At 26.6% G+C, this 20,060-nt stretch overlaps 1 protein-coding gene across 1 annotated transcript in view; it reads left to right on the top strand.

Annotated features, from left to right (window-relative positions):
- Window positions 1-293: 293 nt before the first annotated feature.
- LOC149374067 (low-density lipoprotein receptor-related protein 2-like) overlaps window positions 294-20,060 on the top strand; it is a 645,855-nt gene continuing 626,088 nt past the window's right edge. Inside the window, exons 1-2 of the mRNA XM_089594970.1 lie at window positions 294-300; window positions 627-749. Coding sequence (XP_089451096.1) covers window positions 294-300; window positions 627-749 — 130 coding nt within the window. The remainder of the gene's footprint in view (window positions 301-626; window positions 750-20,060) is intronic.

Raw genomic sequence — 20,060 nt, 5'->3', positions numbered from 1 at the left:
TGTCTGATGAGGTTTGAGACATCAGCACGAAACGTTGCAAGCAAATATATACATACTATTATCATTACGGTCTTTAATTCCATCATGTTTACTATGAACCAGTATTTTTCCCTATATTTAGAGTGTTTTTAGTTTAAGTATTATCAACTCAATTATATTTTATGTTATATGTTGTCATACAAAATAATGTGACTGGATTTTAGTGACTTAATAATATAAATAACGTGATACTTTTAGTTACAATAACTATTATTTAAGAGTTTTAAATAAATATAAAACAAAAACAACAAAAAATGACAAGTCTGTTTTTCGTTTTAAGTGTAGATAATTAATAAGAACGTTAACTCAATATTTATAAATTTATAAGTAAAAAGGTAAGGAAGGTTATTTGACAAGTCCTAAAAATGCGAATGCAATAGAATTTGTAGCATTAAAAGTATTTTGCATTGAGTAAGTATGTTTTTTTACTAAGTAACTGGAAAAAATTAAGCCATATCATTAAATGGTTGAGTTTTAACTATTAGATAAACAAGTAAATGACCTTAGTAAATGCAAACAATATAAAACTATAAAAACAAATGTTTATTTTTATAAAAGGAATAAATATGTATATCCTGCTATTATAGGTAAATTAACCTGCTCCATAGATCAATTTACCTGCCGGACAAACGAAAACGAGTGTATTGCATTAAACTGGATGTGTGATGACCAACCAGACTGTGCGGATGGTTCAGATGAGTCAGATTGCAGTAAGATAATAAATTATGTAGATAAAAATAAAACTTACACAGTAACATGCATATATAAAACAACAAAGTTCCAGAGATGTATAAAAAACTCCTTAAATCCATAAACGTTATCTTTGCCGATATTTGAAGTAAATGAAAAAACGATGACATGTACTATGTAATAAATAAGAGACTTTTCGCAAAAAACATTATACTATTCAAGTCCGAAAGTATTAGGTTCAGTACGAATAAAAACAAAAAATATAAATGTTGGCTCATGCGTGAGAAATAAGTAAGGAACTCGAAAACAGTGAGATCTAGCAGTTTTATGAAAACTTTAAGCCTAGTATTACTACTGTGTAGAGATATAAAAAGAATCAAATTGAATATCCTACAAGCATGGTAATGTCAGTATTTAGGTGAATACAAATATCGTTAGATTAAAAAAAAAAAAAGAAACAATTGCGGATCATAAGCAATCAAAGATAAAATTTTTTTTTGTTTCACAGAAAACTGAAAGCCTTAAGTCAAAAAGTAGTAAGATAACGCATCACATAATTTTCAGACACAAAAGGTTGGTGACTTTAAAATTACAAGTACGACACGTATGACTTTCATAAAATAATATAAATAATACTATACATTTAAACATCAAAGATATTAATTAAACTACCATGCTCAAATTATCATGCTTGAACTATCGTGCTTATAAAATTTGTATAAATCAAAAAGATGCCATCCTTATGTCTATAATATAAAAAAAATCAAGCGCAAAAGTACTAAAAGGTCACCACTACCTAATTTAAAAAAAATTATACGAAAATAGCTGGAAAAGAGGTTAAAACTATACAAAACAACGTAAAATAAATGATAACTAACACAAATTTCACAAATAACCCATAAAATAAACAATAATAAACCAAGTAATTTATAAAATGAGAAATTAAAAATTGCAAGATTAGAAAGGTTCTGTAACAAAAAAAATGTAAAATGCAAAAAAAAACTGAAAGCTTACATAAACCATAAAGTGGCTAAAGATGGCAATATCACAATAATTTTGACAGTAGTGAAAGCTAATGTAAAAAAATTAAAAAAAAAATTAATGCCATGTCACTCCAACATAAAGAAACGTGAAAAATTAACTTAAATTAATCCCGAAATGCACTGTCATTTACTAGAAATTCTGCAAATATCTACAATAAAAACGTACAATAACAAACACAAAAGAGAGAACTAGATAAGTACATACAGATTAAGAAAAAAATAAAATGATATTCAAAATCACAAAACTAAATGAAAACTTGTGCTAAATCAAAACCAAATCATACAAAATAAAAAACCACAAACATTGTCATCATCACAACTAACATGATCATCCGTATGAACACATTCATTACCAAATTAATTATTACCACAGGACTTATCTGCATCACCGTCGTCTTTACAATCATTATCATAATGACCAATATATAAATCATAAAAACCAATATCAATGTTAAAACTATCAACATAACTGCCACAATAACCATCAAAAATCTTGTTATCTTGAAATTACCAAAATGTTTTAACAACTAACTATATCTTTACAACAATTGTTATAAATATATAAACTATGACAAATATTCTAACTGTACAAAATAAAACAAAATTATCATTATTATCAACAATCTCATCATCACAATCATCATCATCATCATCATCATCAACATCATCCTCATCGTCATCATCATCATCATCATCATCAACATCATCATCATTATCATCATCATCATCATTATCATCATCATCATTATAATTATCATCATCATCATCATCATCATCATCATCATCATCATCATCATCATCATCATCATCATCATCATCATCATCATCATCATCATCGTCGTCATCATCACCATCATCATGACAATTATCATCATCGTCAACAAACGTCATCATCATCATCGTCATTATTATCATCATCATCATCATTATCATAATCATTATTATCATCATCATCATCATCATCATCATCGTCAGCATCGTTAACCTCATTGTCATCGTCGTCCTTATCGTTATTGTCGTCGTTGTCATAGTCATCGTTATCGTTGTCATCATTACCATTGTTATCGTCAATGTTATCGTCATTATCAAAATTATCGTCATCATCACTATTATCGTCACTGTTATCGTAATCATTATCATTATTATTATTCTAATCGTCATTATCATTATTATTATTATTGACATTGTCATCATCATCGTTGTTGTCGTCGTCATCGTGTCATCGTTGTTGTCATCGTCACCGTTGCTGTCGTTGTTATCATCGTTGCTGTCGTCGTCGTCACTGTCGTCATCGTTAATGACGTCATTGTCGTCGTTGTCATCATTGTTGTAATTATCACCATCATTATCTTCGTCATCATTATCATTAACATTGTCATGAATATCGAAATCATTATCAGCATAATTATCGTCATTGTCATCATCATTATCATCATTATGGTCGTCATTATCATCATCATAATCATCATTATGGTCGTCATTATCATCATCATAATCATTATCATCATAATCATCATCAACATCATCATTATCATCAATATGGTCATCATTATCTTTATCACCATCATAATCATTATTATCATTATCATTATCATCATCATAATCATCATCATTATCATCATCATAATCATCATCATTATCATCATTATAATCATCATTATCATCATCATCATCATTATCATCATCATCATTATAATTATCATCATCATCATCATCATCATCATCATCATCATCATCATCATCATCATCATCATCATCATCATCATCATCATCATCATCATCCTCATCATCATCGTCGTCATCATCATCATCATGATAATTATCATCATCGTCAACAAACGTCATCATCATCATCGTCATTATTATCATCATCATCATCATTATCATAATCATTATTATCATCATCATCATCATCATCATCATCGTCAGCATCGTCAACCTCATTGTCATCGTCGTCCTCATCGTTATTGTCGTCGTTGTCATAGTCATCGTTATCGTTGTCATCATTACCATTGTTATCGTCAAGGTTATCGTCATTATCAAAATTATCGTCATCATCACTATTATCATCACTGTTATCGTAATCATTATCATTGTAATTATTCTAATCGTCATTATCATTATTATTGTTATCGACATTGTCATCATCATCGTTGTTGTCGTCGTCATCGTGTCATCGTTGTTGTCATCGTCACCGTTGCTGTCGTTGTTATCATCGTTGCTGTCGTCGTCGTCATTGTCATCATCGTTAATGACGTCATTGTCGTCGTTGTCATCATTGTTGTAATTATCACCATCATTATCTTCGTCATCATTATCATTAACATTGTCATGAATATCGAAATCATTATCAGCATAATTATCGTCATTGTCATCATCATTATCATCATTATGGTCGTCATTATCATTATCATAATCATTATCATCATAATCATCATCAACATCATCATTATCATCAATATGGTCATCATTATCTTTATCACCATCATAATCATTATTATCATTATCATTATCATCATCATAATCATCATCATTATCATCATCATAATCATCATCATTATCATCATCATAATCATCATCATTATCATCATTATCATCATCATTATCATTAACATCATCATTGTCATCATCGTCATTCTAATCATCATCATTATCATTATCATTATCAACATCATCATCTTTAACATCATCATCATCATGGTCATCATTATCTTCATCATCATCATAATCATCATCATCATCAACATCATCATCATTATCATCATTATCATCATTATCATCATCATCATTATCAATATCATCATCATCATCATCATCATCATCATCGTCATCATCATAATCATCATCATTATCGTCATCATAATCATCATCATTATCATCATCCTCATTATCATCATTATCATCATCATTACCATCATCATCATCATCATCATTATTATCATCATCATTATCAACATCATCATCATCAGTATTGTCATTATCATCATCATAAATATCATGATTATCTCTATCGTCATTATTATTATCATTATCATTATCATTAATATCATCAATATCATCATTATTATCATAATCGTCATAATCATCATTATTATCGTTCTCATCATCTTCATCATCATCATCATTAACATCACTATCATCATCGTCGTCATCCTCACTAACATTATAATAATTATCACTATCGTTATCATCATCATTATAATCATCATCATCATCATCATTATCATCATCATCAACCATTACCATTGTTATCGTCAACGTTGACAACATTATCAACATTGTCGTCATCATCATCACCCCTATTGTCATTGTTATCGTAATAATTATTATCATTATTATCCTTAAAATAATTATCATAATTATTATCGTCGTCATTAATAGCGTTAGTGTCATTGTTATTTTTATTGTTATTGTCATTGTTGTCTTTTTCGTCGTCGTCATCATTACCATTATCATTATTTGTATTAACATCATTATTCTTACTATCATTATTATTATCATCGTCATCGCCAGTAACATCATTAGCATCATAATGGTCAGCGTAACCATCAAATAAATTATTATATACATTATTATAATCATTACTATTATTGGAATAATTCTTATCAGTATCGTCATCGTCAATATTATCCTTTATCATCATCATTATCATAACCATAAACAACATTATAATTATTTTTATTATTATTATTACTATAATTATTATTATCATTATTATCAACATTATCATCATGATTTTCATCATCATTATTATTATTACTATTATTATTATCATCGTCATCATTATAAATATTGTTTTTATCATTATTATTTTAATAATCCTCATTAACATCCTTATTTTATCTATCGCCATCATTATTTACACAATTTTAATGATTAATATTGTTATTATGGTTATTATTACTGTCAGTAATATTATTATCACCATTATTATATTCATCATTATTATCGTGATTGTCATTATCATCGTCACCATCATTATCATTATCATAATTATCATGATTATGATTATCATCATTATCATTATCATTATTATCATCATTAACATCAATATCATCATGATCATATTTAGTATATCAAATAATATCTTTATTATTATCATTACCTTAATTATCATTATTATTATTAATATACACATGATCTCTCTTATTATTATAAGTATTATCACCATCTTCATTATCTTTATTATTATCATCATTATATCATTATCATTTACATCATCATATTTATCGTCATTTTCATCATGATTATTATCATTATGATTGTCATTGTCATCATTATCATGGACTTCATTAAAAAAAAGTCATTTTCATTGTCGTCCTTATCGTCATTGTCGTCAATTCCGTCGTTGTCGTTATCGTTGCACTCTTATTATCATTATCATTATCATTATCAAAATCATCCATAGCATCGTTATAATTATTATCATTGTCATTATCGTCATCATCATTATGACTATTATTATCATTATCATCATCATTGTAATCACTATTATTATCGTTATCGACATTGTTATCGTCGTCATTGTCATTGTTGTCGTAGTCGTTATTGTTGCCATCGTTATTAGTGTCATTGTTGCAACTGTCAATTTTGTTGTTGTTACCGTTGTCGTTGTCATTATTATCGTTTTTATTATTATCATTATCATCATCAACGTTATTATTATCACCATTATCATTATCATTATGTTCATCATTATTATTACAATTATCACTATCATTTTCATCATTACTATTATTATTAATATTATGATCTACTTTTTTATCATCATTATCATCTTTATCATTATCATTGTTTTTGACATCATCATCAGTGTCGTTGCCGTTGTCGTTGTCATCGTGATTGATAGCATTATTGTTATTGTCATTGTCATTGTCATTGTCGTCTACCTCGTCGTCGTAGTCATTATCATTATCATTATGAGTATTAACATTATTATCCTTATCATCATAATTATCATTATCGTCATCGCCAGTAACATCGTTAGCATTATTATTATAAGCGTTTTCATTAAATTTATTATCATATACATCATTATAATCATTACCATTTTAAAAATTATTATTATCAGTATCGTTATCGTCATTATCATCATTATTATTATCATAATTATCATCATCATCATCATCGTATTCATCAACAACATCGTAATTATTACTATCATCATTAATACTTTTTTTATAATCATTATTATCAACTTTATTATCAACATTATTATAATTATTATCATTATCATTATTATCATCGTCATCACCATCAATATTGTTATGATCATTATTATCTTTATAATTTTCATTATCATCCTTATTTTTATTATCGTTATAATTATTAACACTATTATAATTATCTCTATTAGTATATATGACATTATTATTGTTATCGTTATAATTATCATCTCCAGCTTTATCATTATTATAAGTATCATCATAATCCTCATTATCATATCCAATATTATCATTATCATTATTGTTATTATTGTTACCGTCATTAACATAATTTTTATCATCAATATTATCATCACTTTCATCATCTTTATCATTATTATTGTGATCGTCATTATCATCATCATTTTTATTGTCATCATCATCATCATTATTATCATTATCATCATCATCATTATTGTCATCATCATTATCATCATCATTATCATTACTTTTATCATTATCAATATGATTGTTATTAACATCATCATTATTATCATCGGCATTATCATTATAACTGTCATAATTATTTTTACCATCATCGTCAGCACTTTTATTATTAATATCATCACCATTACTATCATCATCATTTTTATCATTTTTATGATCATTGCCATCGTCGTCCTCTTTGTCGTTGCCGTCACATTTATGGTCACTGTCATTGTCAATGTCATTATTGTCGTCATTGTCATTATCTTTAACGTCTTTATTGTCGTCGCTGTCTTTATCGTTTTCGTTGTAGTAGGTGCCATCGTCGTCGTCATCGTCGTCATCGTCGAAGTTGTCGTTGTTTTTTTTTTCAACGCCATCGTCGTCATCGTCATTGTCGTTGTAATTATTGTTTTTATCATTATTCTTATCATTATTACAACTATTATGATTGTTTTCTTCATATTTATTTAATCCGTTATTATTAAGACTACCATAATTATTATTAAGATCGTCATCGTCCTTATAATCATTGTCATCATTATGATAATAGTCACAGTCAACGTCGTCTTCAACGTCATTGTCGTCGTCTCTGTCGTCGGTATCGTCATCATTATCACCATCATCATCCTTATCATCATTATCATTATCATTATGATCATCATCATCATTATTATTATTATCATCGTCATCATTATTATCGTTGTTATCAACATTGTCATCGTCATCGTCGTTGTCATCGTCCCCGTCGTTGCTGTCGTCGTTGTCGTCGTCGTCGTTAATTTTGTCATGGTCATGGTCGTCGTAGTCATTGTCGTTGTCATCGTTGTTATCATTATCGTCCTCTTTAACAGTATTTTGATTATCATTATTTTTACCATTGTCATGAGAGATATCATTAGTATTATTATTGTCATCATTTTCATAATTATTGATGTCAACATTGTCATTGTCGTCGTCTTCATCGTCATCGTTCATGTTTTCGTAGTCTTTAATATTGTCATCAACGTCACTGTTATGATCAGTACCATTATCGTCAATATCATCATCACAATTTTCATCGCAATGATGATTATCATTATCATTATCACTATCATCAACATAACCATTATTATTGTCATCACTATCATTACTATTACCATTATTTTAATTACCATCATCATTTCCATCATTATTATTTCCAGCATTAACATTATTAGTGTCATCATTCTCATCATCAGCATTATTATTATTATTATTACAAATAGCATCGTTATCATTATAATTATTATTATCATCGGCATCATCATCGTTACTGTCATAATCGTTATTATTTTTGACGTCATTATGATTATAATTATCATCATAATCGTTGTTATCGTCGTTATCGTCATCGTTTTTATTATTTTTTTCATCATTATCATTATTATTATTATCGTTATTATTTTCATGATTATCATTATTCCTATTATCATTATTATAATTATCTTAATTATTATCATCATCATCGGCATTATTATTATTTTCATTAACATCATAACCATACTTATTATTATAATCATCATAATTATAAATATCGTTAACATTATCATTTTTATAATTATAGTTATCAACATTACTATATTATCGTCAACATGATTATGATTATTGTTATTATTATTGTTATCGTGATTAAAATCGTCAAAGTTATTGTTATCATTATTGTAATCATCATCGTCTTTGTCTTCGTCGTTACTATATTATCATTATCATCATCGACATGTTCATAATCATAATAACCATTATAATCGTCGTTGTTGTCGTTGTCATTGTCGTCGTCGTCATTGTCATCGTAATTATTATTATTTTAATTTTTTTTATTGTCATTATTATCGTTAGTGGTATTATTATTTTTCTTATAACTATAATTGTTATCGACATTAACATTAATATTATCTTGTTCGCTAGCATTACTATTATTCTCATGATCATTATCATTGTTGTAATTATTATTACTATAATTATTATGATTATTATCATTATCATCATCATGATGATCATTATTATCATTAACATCATCATTTTTATCATAATTATCATTATTTTTATCATCATAATCATTCTTATTATAAACATTGTCATTATTATTATTATTGGTATCGACATTTTTATTGTTATTGTCGTTTTCGTCGTCGTCATCATTAATGTTGTCGTAGTCATAGTCGTCATTGTAGTTGTCATCGTCTTCGTTGTCATTAGTATCATTATCATTATCATCATCATTATTGTCATCATCGTTATCACCATTGTCATTTTAATCATAATCAATATTATAATCATCATTATTATTGCCGTCATTATTATTATTACTTTCCCTCTTATTTTTATCACTATCGTCATCATTATATTTATAATCGTCATTTTCATTACTATTATAATTATCATCATTATTATAATCATCATGATTATTGTCTCTATCCTTATCATCATCGTAATCATTATCGTTATCGACATCGACATCGTCAACGATATTGTTGTTATTATTGTTATCATCGTCGTCTTTGATGCTAACGTTTTTATTATTATCTTTATCATCAGTAACATCATCATGATTATAATTATCATTATCGTCGTCGTCGTTGTCAATGTGATCGTCATCGTCGTCATCGTCATCGGTATCATCATTATTTTCATTATTATCATTGTCAGTATCAACGTTCTAATGATTTTTTTTTACATTCGTCACTATCAACATTATCGACATCATCAGTATTATCGCCTTTCTTTCTAGCATTATGATTATTTCTATAATTATTATTACCATTGTTATTATTATTATGATCATTATTATTATTGTTATTATCGTCATCTTTATTGTTGTTGCTATCGACATTTTTATTGTCATCGTCGTTGTCGTTATCGTTGTCGTCATCGTCGTTGTTGTCGTTGTTATTGTCGTCGTCGTTGTTAATGTTGTCGTCGTTATAGTCGTCGCTGTAATTGTCATCGTGTTTGTTGTCATTATTATTATCATTATTATCCCTATAATCATCATTATCATCCTCGTCATTTTGATCATAATTATTCTTATAGTCATTATCAGCATCTGTATCGTTATAATTTTTATTATCATTATTATAATTATAATTATCACTATCATTGGCATTATCATTACCATCATTATTAAAACTATCAATATTTTAATTATTATTGGCTTCAGCATTATTATTATTGTCATTATTGTTATCATCTTTATCATTATCATTATTATTTTCATTATCTTAGTTATTGTCACCATCGTTATCATTATCTTTATCATCATCATTATCATTTGTTTAATTATTATCATTGTTATAATCATCGTAAGCATACTTATTATTATTTTCAGCATTATCATCATCAGTATCGTCATCATCATCATCATTATCATCATTATTGTTATCATTATCATTAGCATCATTATCATTATTATTATTATCATCATCATCATTATTATTATCATTATCATCATCATCATCATCATCAACTTTATTATCATTATTATCTTTATTATCATCATTGTCATCGTCATTATCATTATCGTTATTATCACGAGCACCGTCATTATCATCGTCGTTCTCATCGTCATCATTGTCATTATTATCATCATCGTCATCATTATTTTTATTTTTAATAACATCATTACCATCCGTATTTTCAATATCATTGTTGATATCAACATTGTCAGCATGATTATTAGTATCATCATTGTTATTATCAACATATTATCGTAAACATTATCATTATTATAGTTATTGCTATCGTTATTGTCATTAACATCGTCAACGATACTGTCGTTATCGTGGTCATCGTCGTCGTCTTTGTCGTCATCGTTATTATCATTATTTTTGTGATCATTAACATTATCATGATTATAATCATCTTTATCGTCGTAGTCGTTTTTATTGTCACAGACATTGTCGTCATTAACATTGTCATCATCATTATTTTTATTATTATTATTGTCATTATTGACGTTATAATCATCATTATTATTATTATTATTTTTATAACTATTTTCGACATTATTACTATTCATTATTTTTATCGTAAGCATTATCATTAATTTTATTATTATTATCACCATCGTTATTATCATTATAATTATCATTATTTTTATCATCTTCGTTATCATCTTTTCGATTGTTATCGACATTGTCATTGTTATCGTCGATGTCATCGTCGTCGTCGTTGTCGCATTCGTTATTGTCAGTGTCATTGTCACTAATATTATTGTCGTCATTGTCGTTGTCTTTGACGTCTTCATTGTCGTCGTCGTCTCTTCCGTTGTTGTTGTTTTTGTCACCGTCGTCGTCGTCATCATGTCATTTTCGAAGTTGACGTAGTGTTTTCGTCAACACCATCGTCGTCAACGTCATCGTTGTTTTTATCATAGTTTTTATTATTATTATCATTATCATTATGACCATCTCAATTGTCATCATTATTTTTGATAATTTCGCCATTATTATTATAACCATGATTATCATTATCATTATCAAACGCGTGATTATTTTAATTATTATTTTTGTGATAACTATGTTTATTATCTTTTTTATTGACATTATTATCACCATTATTATTATTATTATTATTATTATCATTGTTATCATCGTTATTATGATTAACATGATTTCTATCCTTAATCTTATAATTACGATAATTATTATCATTAGTATTATGATTGTGATCGTCATTATCTTAATTATTATTATCATTATTATCATACTCATTATCATCATTATAATTATTATTATTATATACTATTATTTTGACAATAATTATTACTTTCACTATCTTTATTATAATTATAATTATTATTAACATTATCATCATTATCATCATGATTATCATTATTATCTTTATTATCGTCATTACTATCAATATTTTAATCATCATCATTATCTTCATAATTCTAAACATCTTCTTAATAATCATCATCGTCATTATTATCAACACTATTATCATTATTTATATCATCATTTATGTCATCGACAACGATATCATCATCATCCTTCTTACCTTTAGTATCATAATTTACATCAGAATCGTTATTATCATTATTGATATCATTATCATTGTCATTATTATTATCATCGTCAGCATTTTGATTATCATTATCATCATCATGATAACTATTATCATCATTATTATTATTATCATCATCATCATTATCATCATAATTGTCATCTTTATTATTTTTATTATCATCGTTGTCATTATTAACGTTATTGTCATTATTAATATTATCATCACTAACAACATTATCGACATTATCCATATCATCGTTTTTGTCGTTAGCATTATTTCTATTTATATTATTATCATAACCATTGTTATTAGTATCATGATCATCATTATTTTCATCATTTTTGTTATCATTATTATTGTTGCTATCGACATTATTATTGTCATCGTCGTCGTCGTCGACATTGTCGTTGTCGTCATTGTAGTCATGGTTGTCGTCGTCGTCGTTTATGTCGTCATCAAAGTCGTCGTTAAAGTTGTCATCATCGTCGTTGTCATTAATATCGTTATTATCATTATTCTTGTCATCGTTATCATTATTATTATTATCAATGTTATTATTATCATTATTATAATAATTGTTATAATTGTCATCGTCATTGCCATTTTAATTATTATTATTGTTACCATAATTATCAGCGAGATCATAATTATTATTTTTATCATTATGACCATTATTATTAAGACCATTATCATTATTATCATTATCGTTAGCATTATTATCATCATCATCATCTTTTTACTATCAACAATATCATTATCATCATTGTCATCCTTATTGTCCTCGTGATTGTCTTTTTTTTAATTGTTGGTATAATCATTGTCATCATTGTCGCTTTTGTCGTCGTCATCATTATTATTATAATTAAAATTATTATAAACATCATTATTATCGTTTTTTTCTTTATTTTCATCATCATCATTATTCTCGTCATTTTAATCATAATCATGATCATAGCCATTATCAGCATCTGTATTGTTCTTATTTTTATCGTTAACATCATAACTATTATTATCACTATTGTTAGCATTATCATTACGATCATCATTATTTATTTTACTATCATTATTAAAACTATTAATAATATCATCATTATCAGCGTCAGCATTATCATTATCTTCATCATCTAATCATCATCATCATTATTATTATTATTATTATCATCATTTTAGTTCTTGTCACTATCGATATCATCATCATCATCATTATCAGTATAATCATCATCATTGTTATGATCATCGTAATAATACTAATTATTATCTTTCGCGTAATCATTATCATTAGCATCGTTGTCATTGTTATAGTCGTCGTTGTCGTTATTGTCGTCATTATCATCATCTATACCGTCCTTGATATCATTATTGTCAGCTTTATTTTATTTTTATTAACATCATCACCATCTTCATTTTTGCTATCATTATCATTATTAACATCGTCATGATTATCATTATTACAATTATTGTCATCATCAACATATCATAGTAAACATAATTATAATTATTGTTATTATTATTGTTATCGTCATTGACATCGTCAACCATACAGTCGTTATCATCGTCATTGTCGTCGTCTTTGTCGTCATCGTTGTTATAATTATCTTTATCATCATCAACATTATCATAATTATAATAATTTTTATTTTCGTCGTTGCTGTCGTTGTCATCAACATTGTCGTCATCGTTATCGTCATTATCATTAAATTCATTATTATTATTGTCATTATTAACGTTATTATCATTATTATTATCATCATTACTATCAACATTATCGACATCATCATTTTCATCGACTCTATAATCACCATAATTATTAGGTTTATAATTTTTATCACCATTGTTTTTCTTATTATGATCAATGTTATCATTATTATCATCGTCATGGACATTTTTATTATTATTAACATTGTCACAGTCATCGTCGTCGTCATTTTTGTCGTCGTTGTTGTCATCTATATCGTTATTATCATCGTTATCATCATCGTTATCATTATAATCATCATTGTCATTGTCATCATAATTATGATTTTAATCATCATTATAATCGTTATCATAATTATAATTTTAATCATCATTATTATTACCATTATCATTAGCAATATCATTTTTGTTATTATGATTATTGTTATTATTATCATTGTTATCAGCAATGTCATTGTCGATGTCAGCGTCGTCGTTATCGATGTTTCCGTAGTTGTCATTATTGTCATCAACGACATTGTCATTGTCAATTTACATTATCGTCAATATCATTATTATCATCATCATCGTCATTATTGTTATAATTATCCTTATAACTATTATCAACATAACAAATATTATTATTATTATCACCATCATTATAATCTCCATCATTATATGTATCATAATCTTGAACATTATCATCATGAGTATGAGTATCATCATCACCATTATTATCATTATCATTATTAGCATCGACATCATCACTGTTAATTAATATCATTATTATCGTCAGCATTGTAATTATTATTATCATTACCATTTTTACTTTTATCATCACTATCATCTTTATTATCATTATTAATATCGTCATTGTTATTATTGTCATTTTCTTTATCAACATTATCCTGCTTATAATCATTATCATCGTCGTCGTCGTTGTCATTTCCATCGTCATCGTCATTTTCGTCATTGTCATCATCAATATTTTTATTTTTATTATTGTCATTATTGAAGTTATTATTAATATTGTTGTTGTCATTATTATAATAATTGTCTTTAGCTTTATTATCATTAGCAAGATCATTGTCATCGTCATTATCATTATTGTTATCATCATTATCATCATCATCATCATCATTATCATCATTATCATCATCACCATCATCATCATCATCATCATCATCATCATCATCATCATCATCATCATCATCAATATCATTATCATCATCATCATTATCATCATCATCATCATCATCATCATCATCATCATCATCATCATCATCATCATCATCATCATTATCATTAACATCTTTATCATCATTGTCATCATTGTCGTTGTCGTCCTCTTCTTCGTTGTCGTCGTTGTTATCGTCACCGTCATTATTACTGTTAATATCGTCGTCATTGTTGTTGTCTTTGACGTCTTCATTATCGTCGTCGTTTTTCTTGTTATCGCTGTTATTGATGCCATCATCGTTATCATTGTCATCATCCTAAAAGTTGTCGCAGATTTTCTGTCTAGCCATCGTCGTGATGGTCATCGTCATCTTTATAGGATCGTCATTATTATTATTACTATAATTATTATCATTATCATCGTACGTATAATTATTTTTTTTACTATCATTATCAAAACTATTACTATCACCATTAACGCAATCATCATTTTCATTATTATTATCGTCATCGTCATTATCATCATCATTGTCATTATTACTATCATCGTTATTGGCATTGTTTTCGTCGTCATTGTCATTGTTTTGGTAGTCGTTGTCGTTGTCATCGTCATTGGTGTTGTTGTCATCGTTGTCGTTGTCACTATTATTAATATTATTATTATCGTTTTTATCATCGACATTATTATTATCTTTATTATGAACATCAATATCAATACCATTATTGTTATTATCATCATCATTAGTTTTATCATTATAGTTATCATAATTATCACTTTATTATGATTACTATCGTCATTATTATTATCATCGTTATCATCAATGTCATCGTCGTCGTTGTCATCGTTGTTGTAGTCGTTGTCGAGGTCATTTTCGTTGCTGTCGATGTTTTCATTAGCAACGTTTTTTGATGTTATCGTTGTCATTCTTATCATTATTATAATAAGTACTATCGTTATCATTATCAACATCATTATTATCATTATCATCATTATTATCATCGTTGTTATTATCGTTATCATCATCAACATAATTTTTATTATTAATCTTATTACCACCATCATCATCAGTACTATTAATATTATTGTAATAGTCATTACATTAATCATTATTACCATCATTATCATCTAAATTAGCATCATTATCATCATTATCATCATCAATTATATTACCATTAATATTTTTACTATTATCTTTATCATTTTTATTATTATTATTATAAACATTGTCATTATCGTCATCTTTATAATTCTAATAAACATTTTTATTATCCTCATCGTCATTATTATTAACCTTATTATCATTATCTATATTATTTTTCATGTTATCGTCATCGTTATCATTATCCTTTTTAACTTTGGCATTATTATCATCATCAGAATCGTAATCATCATTATTGTTATTATCATCATTCTCATCATAATTATTTAAATTGTCATGATTATCATAATTATTATGAACATTATCATTATTATCATTATTATTAATATTATTTTCATAATCATCACCATTATTATCATCATTATCATCATCTATAGTATCGTTATCATTATGAACATTATTATAATCAGCAACATAATCATTACCATCACCATCATCATCATCATCATCATCATCATCATCGTTAGTATTATTATCGTCCTTATTATTATTAGTATCATTATCGTCATTATTATAATCATCATCATTCTCATCTTTATTATCATCATCATCATCATTATTATCATCATCATCATTATTATCATCATCATCATTATTATTATCATTATCATTATTATCGTTATAATCATTTTTATTATTATCATTATTATCTTTATAATCATTGTCCTTATCGTCATTATCATGATTGTCAATATAATGATCATCGTCATGATTATCGTCGTCCTTATCGTCATTATTGTCATGGTCTTCGTTGACGTTATCGTCATCATTATTATCAACACCATCGTCAGCAATATTATTATCGTCAGTATAATTATTGTTTCTATTAACATTATGACCATCATTAACATTATTATTATTATTATTATCAACATCGTCATCATTATCATTATTATTATCATAGATATTATCATCAACATACTATCATTAACATAATCATCATCATAATTGTTATCGTCAGCTTTATTGTCATCATTATTATTGTCATAATAATTATTTTATTATAAACATTACTGTTGTTATTATTGTTATCCTTAGCGTCATCAACATCGTCATCGTTATCACTACTGTTATAATCATTGTCATCGTCATTATCATTGTCGTCGTCGTTGTCGTTATCATTATCATTATCATTATTATTATTATTATTATTATTATTAACATTATCATCATCATCATTATCATCACCATCGTAATAATCATTATTATTCTCATCATCATAATCGCTAATATTATTAATATTAATCTCGACCTTGTCGTCATCATTAACATTATTGCCATCGTCGTCGTAGTTGTCGTTGTCATGGTTATCATCATTGTTATCGATATTATAATCGTTATCGTCATAATCATTATCATTATAATTATTATCATCATTATTATAATCTTCATTATAGTCATAATTATCATCTGTATCGTTATTATTTTCATCATCATTATCATTATATTTACTATCATCATTATCAGCATTATCATTACGATTATTATTTTTATGATCACCATTACTATTGTAACTATTAATATTATCGTCATTGTTATTGTTAGCATTATGATTGTCATGATCATCGTTATTATCATTATCATATCATTATCATTAATAATATCATTATTGATTTTCTTATGAGCATTGTTATTATCATCGTTATCGGCATAATAATTGCCTTCGTCATTGTCGTTGTCTTTGTCGTCGTCGTCATTTTCATTATAATTGTCATTATTAACATCATTATAATTATTATCATTTTTGTTATCGTCGTCCTTATCGTTGGTGTCGTTGTCGTTGTCATCATTATCATTATTATAATTATAATCATTATTATCACATTTATTTATTTTACCATTATTTGCGTAATTATTAACATAGCCATCATCATTATCAATATCGTTATATTTATCTTTATTATTGTCTTAATAGTCACAATCAATATTATTATGATATTCATCATCATTATTGTCATGAATATCATCATCATAGTCATTATCATCATTGTCATGAATATAATCATCATAATGATCATCATCATCATCGTAAACATCATTATTGTCACTGTCATTATTATTATCATTATCATAATTAACATCATCATCATCACCATTATTATCATGACTATCGTCATTGTCATCGTCGTTTTTATTGTCATCTATATTGTTGTGGTCGTGGTCTTTATCGTTGTTATCATCCTAATCATCATTGTCATCATTATTATTATTATTGTCATCATCATCATTATTATCATTATCGTCGTCATCATTATTATTATGATTATGATTATCATCGTCATCTCTATCATTATTTTTTCAAATATTAATATTATCATTATAATTCTCATTATTATTATTATTAGTTTCAAAATTATCGTCATCATTTTTTTTGTTATCAACATTGTCATTGTCGTCGTCGTCTCCATAATTTTCAAAATTATTATCATTTTTACAGTCGTTGTCGTCGTCATTATTTTTAATGTTATAAAGAATGTCATTGTCGTCGTCATAAGCATCGTCATCTTTGTCGTCGTTTTTGTCCCCGTCCCTGTTGCTATTGTGGTCGTCATCGTTGACCTTGTAGTTGTTGTCGTTGTCGTTGTCCTTATTATCGTTATACCATTGTCGTCATCGTCATCATCATTATTGTTTTTGTCATCTTTATCATAGTCATCATTATCATCGTTATCATCATTATTATTATTATCACCATTATTATTATCAGTAGAAACATTATTATCATTATCGTCATCATTATTATCATTGTCATCATTATTATCATCATCATCGTAATTATTTGTATTTTGGGTATCGACATTGTCATTGTCGTCGTCGTGGTCATCTTCGTCGTTATTGTCGTCATCGTCGACGTTGCTGTTAACGTCGTGATCGTCGTCGTCAAAGTTGCCGTCGTTGTCGTTGTCATGATTATTGTCATGACTATTATCATCATCATTGTCATTATCATTATTATCATTATTGCTATTATCATTATTGTCATCATTATTATTATCTTAGAATTATTATTAATATTATTATTATTATTGTTATTTTTACTGTCATTGTCATCATCATTGTCGTTGTCTTTGTCGTCGTCGTCATTATCTTTATTATTATCATTATTAACATCATTATAATTATTACTATTTTTGTCATCGTCGTCCATATCGTTGTTGTCGTTATCGATGTCATCATTTTTGTTTTTTACATTATAATTAATATCATCACATTTATTTATTTCACTTTTATTTGCGTTATTATTAACATCGTCATCATCATTATCATTATCGTTATATATACCTTTACTATTGTTCCAATTATTACAATCATTATTATAATTATAATTATTATCATTTTTGTCATGAATATCATCATAATAATTATCATTATCGTCATCGTTAACATCATTATTATCATTGTCAATACTATTATCATCATCATTATTAACATCATCATTTTTACCATCATTATCATTACTATTATTACTATTAAAATAATAATTAACGTCATGGTCATTATCATCATCGTCATTATCATGACTATCGTCATTGTCATTGTCGTTTTCATTGTCATCTATATTGTTGTGGTCGTGGTCGGTATTGTTGTTATCATGCTAATCATCATCGTCATTATTA

This window comes from Copidosoma floridanum, unplaced genomic scaffold (genome assembly GCF_036245765.1).
Source record: "Copidosoma floridanum isolate Cflo_tuat_1 unplaced genomic scaffold, Cflo_Japanese_pri ptg000022l, whole genome shotgun sequence".
Taxonomy (NCBI): domain Eukaryota; kingdom Metazoa; phylum Arthropoda; class Insecta; order Hymenoptera; family Encyrtidae; genus Copidosoma; species Copidosoma floridanum.
The sequence above is the reverse complement of the archived record's forward strand: the minus strand, read 5'-3'. Positions and strand labels throughout refer to the sequence as shown.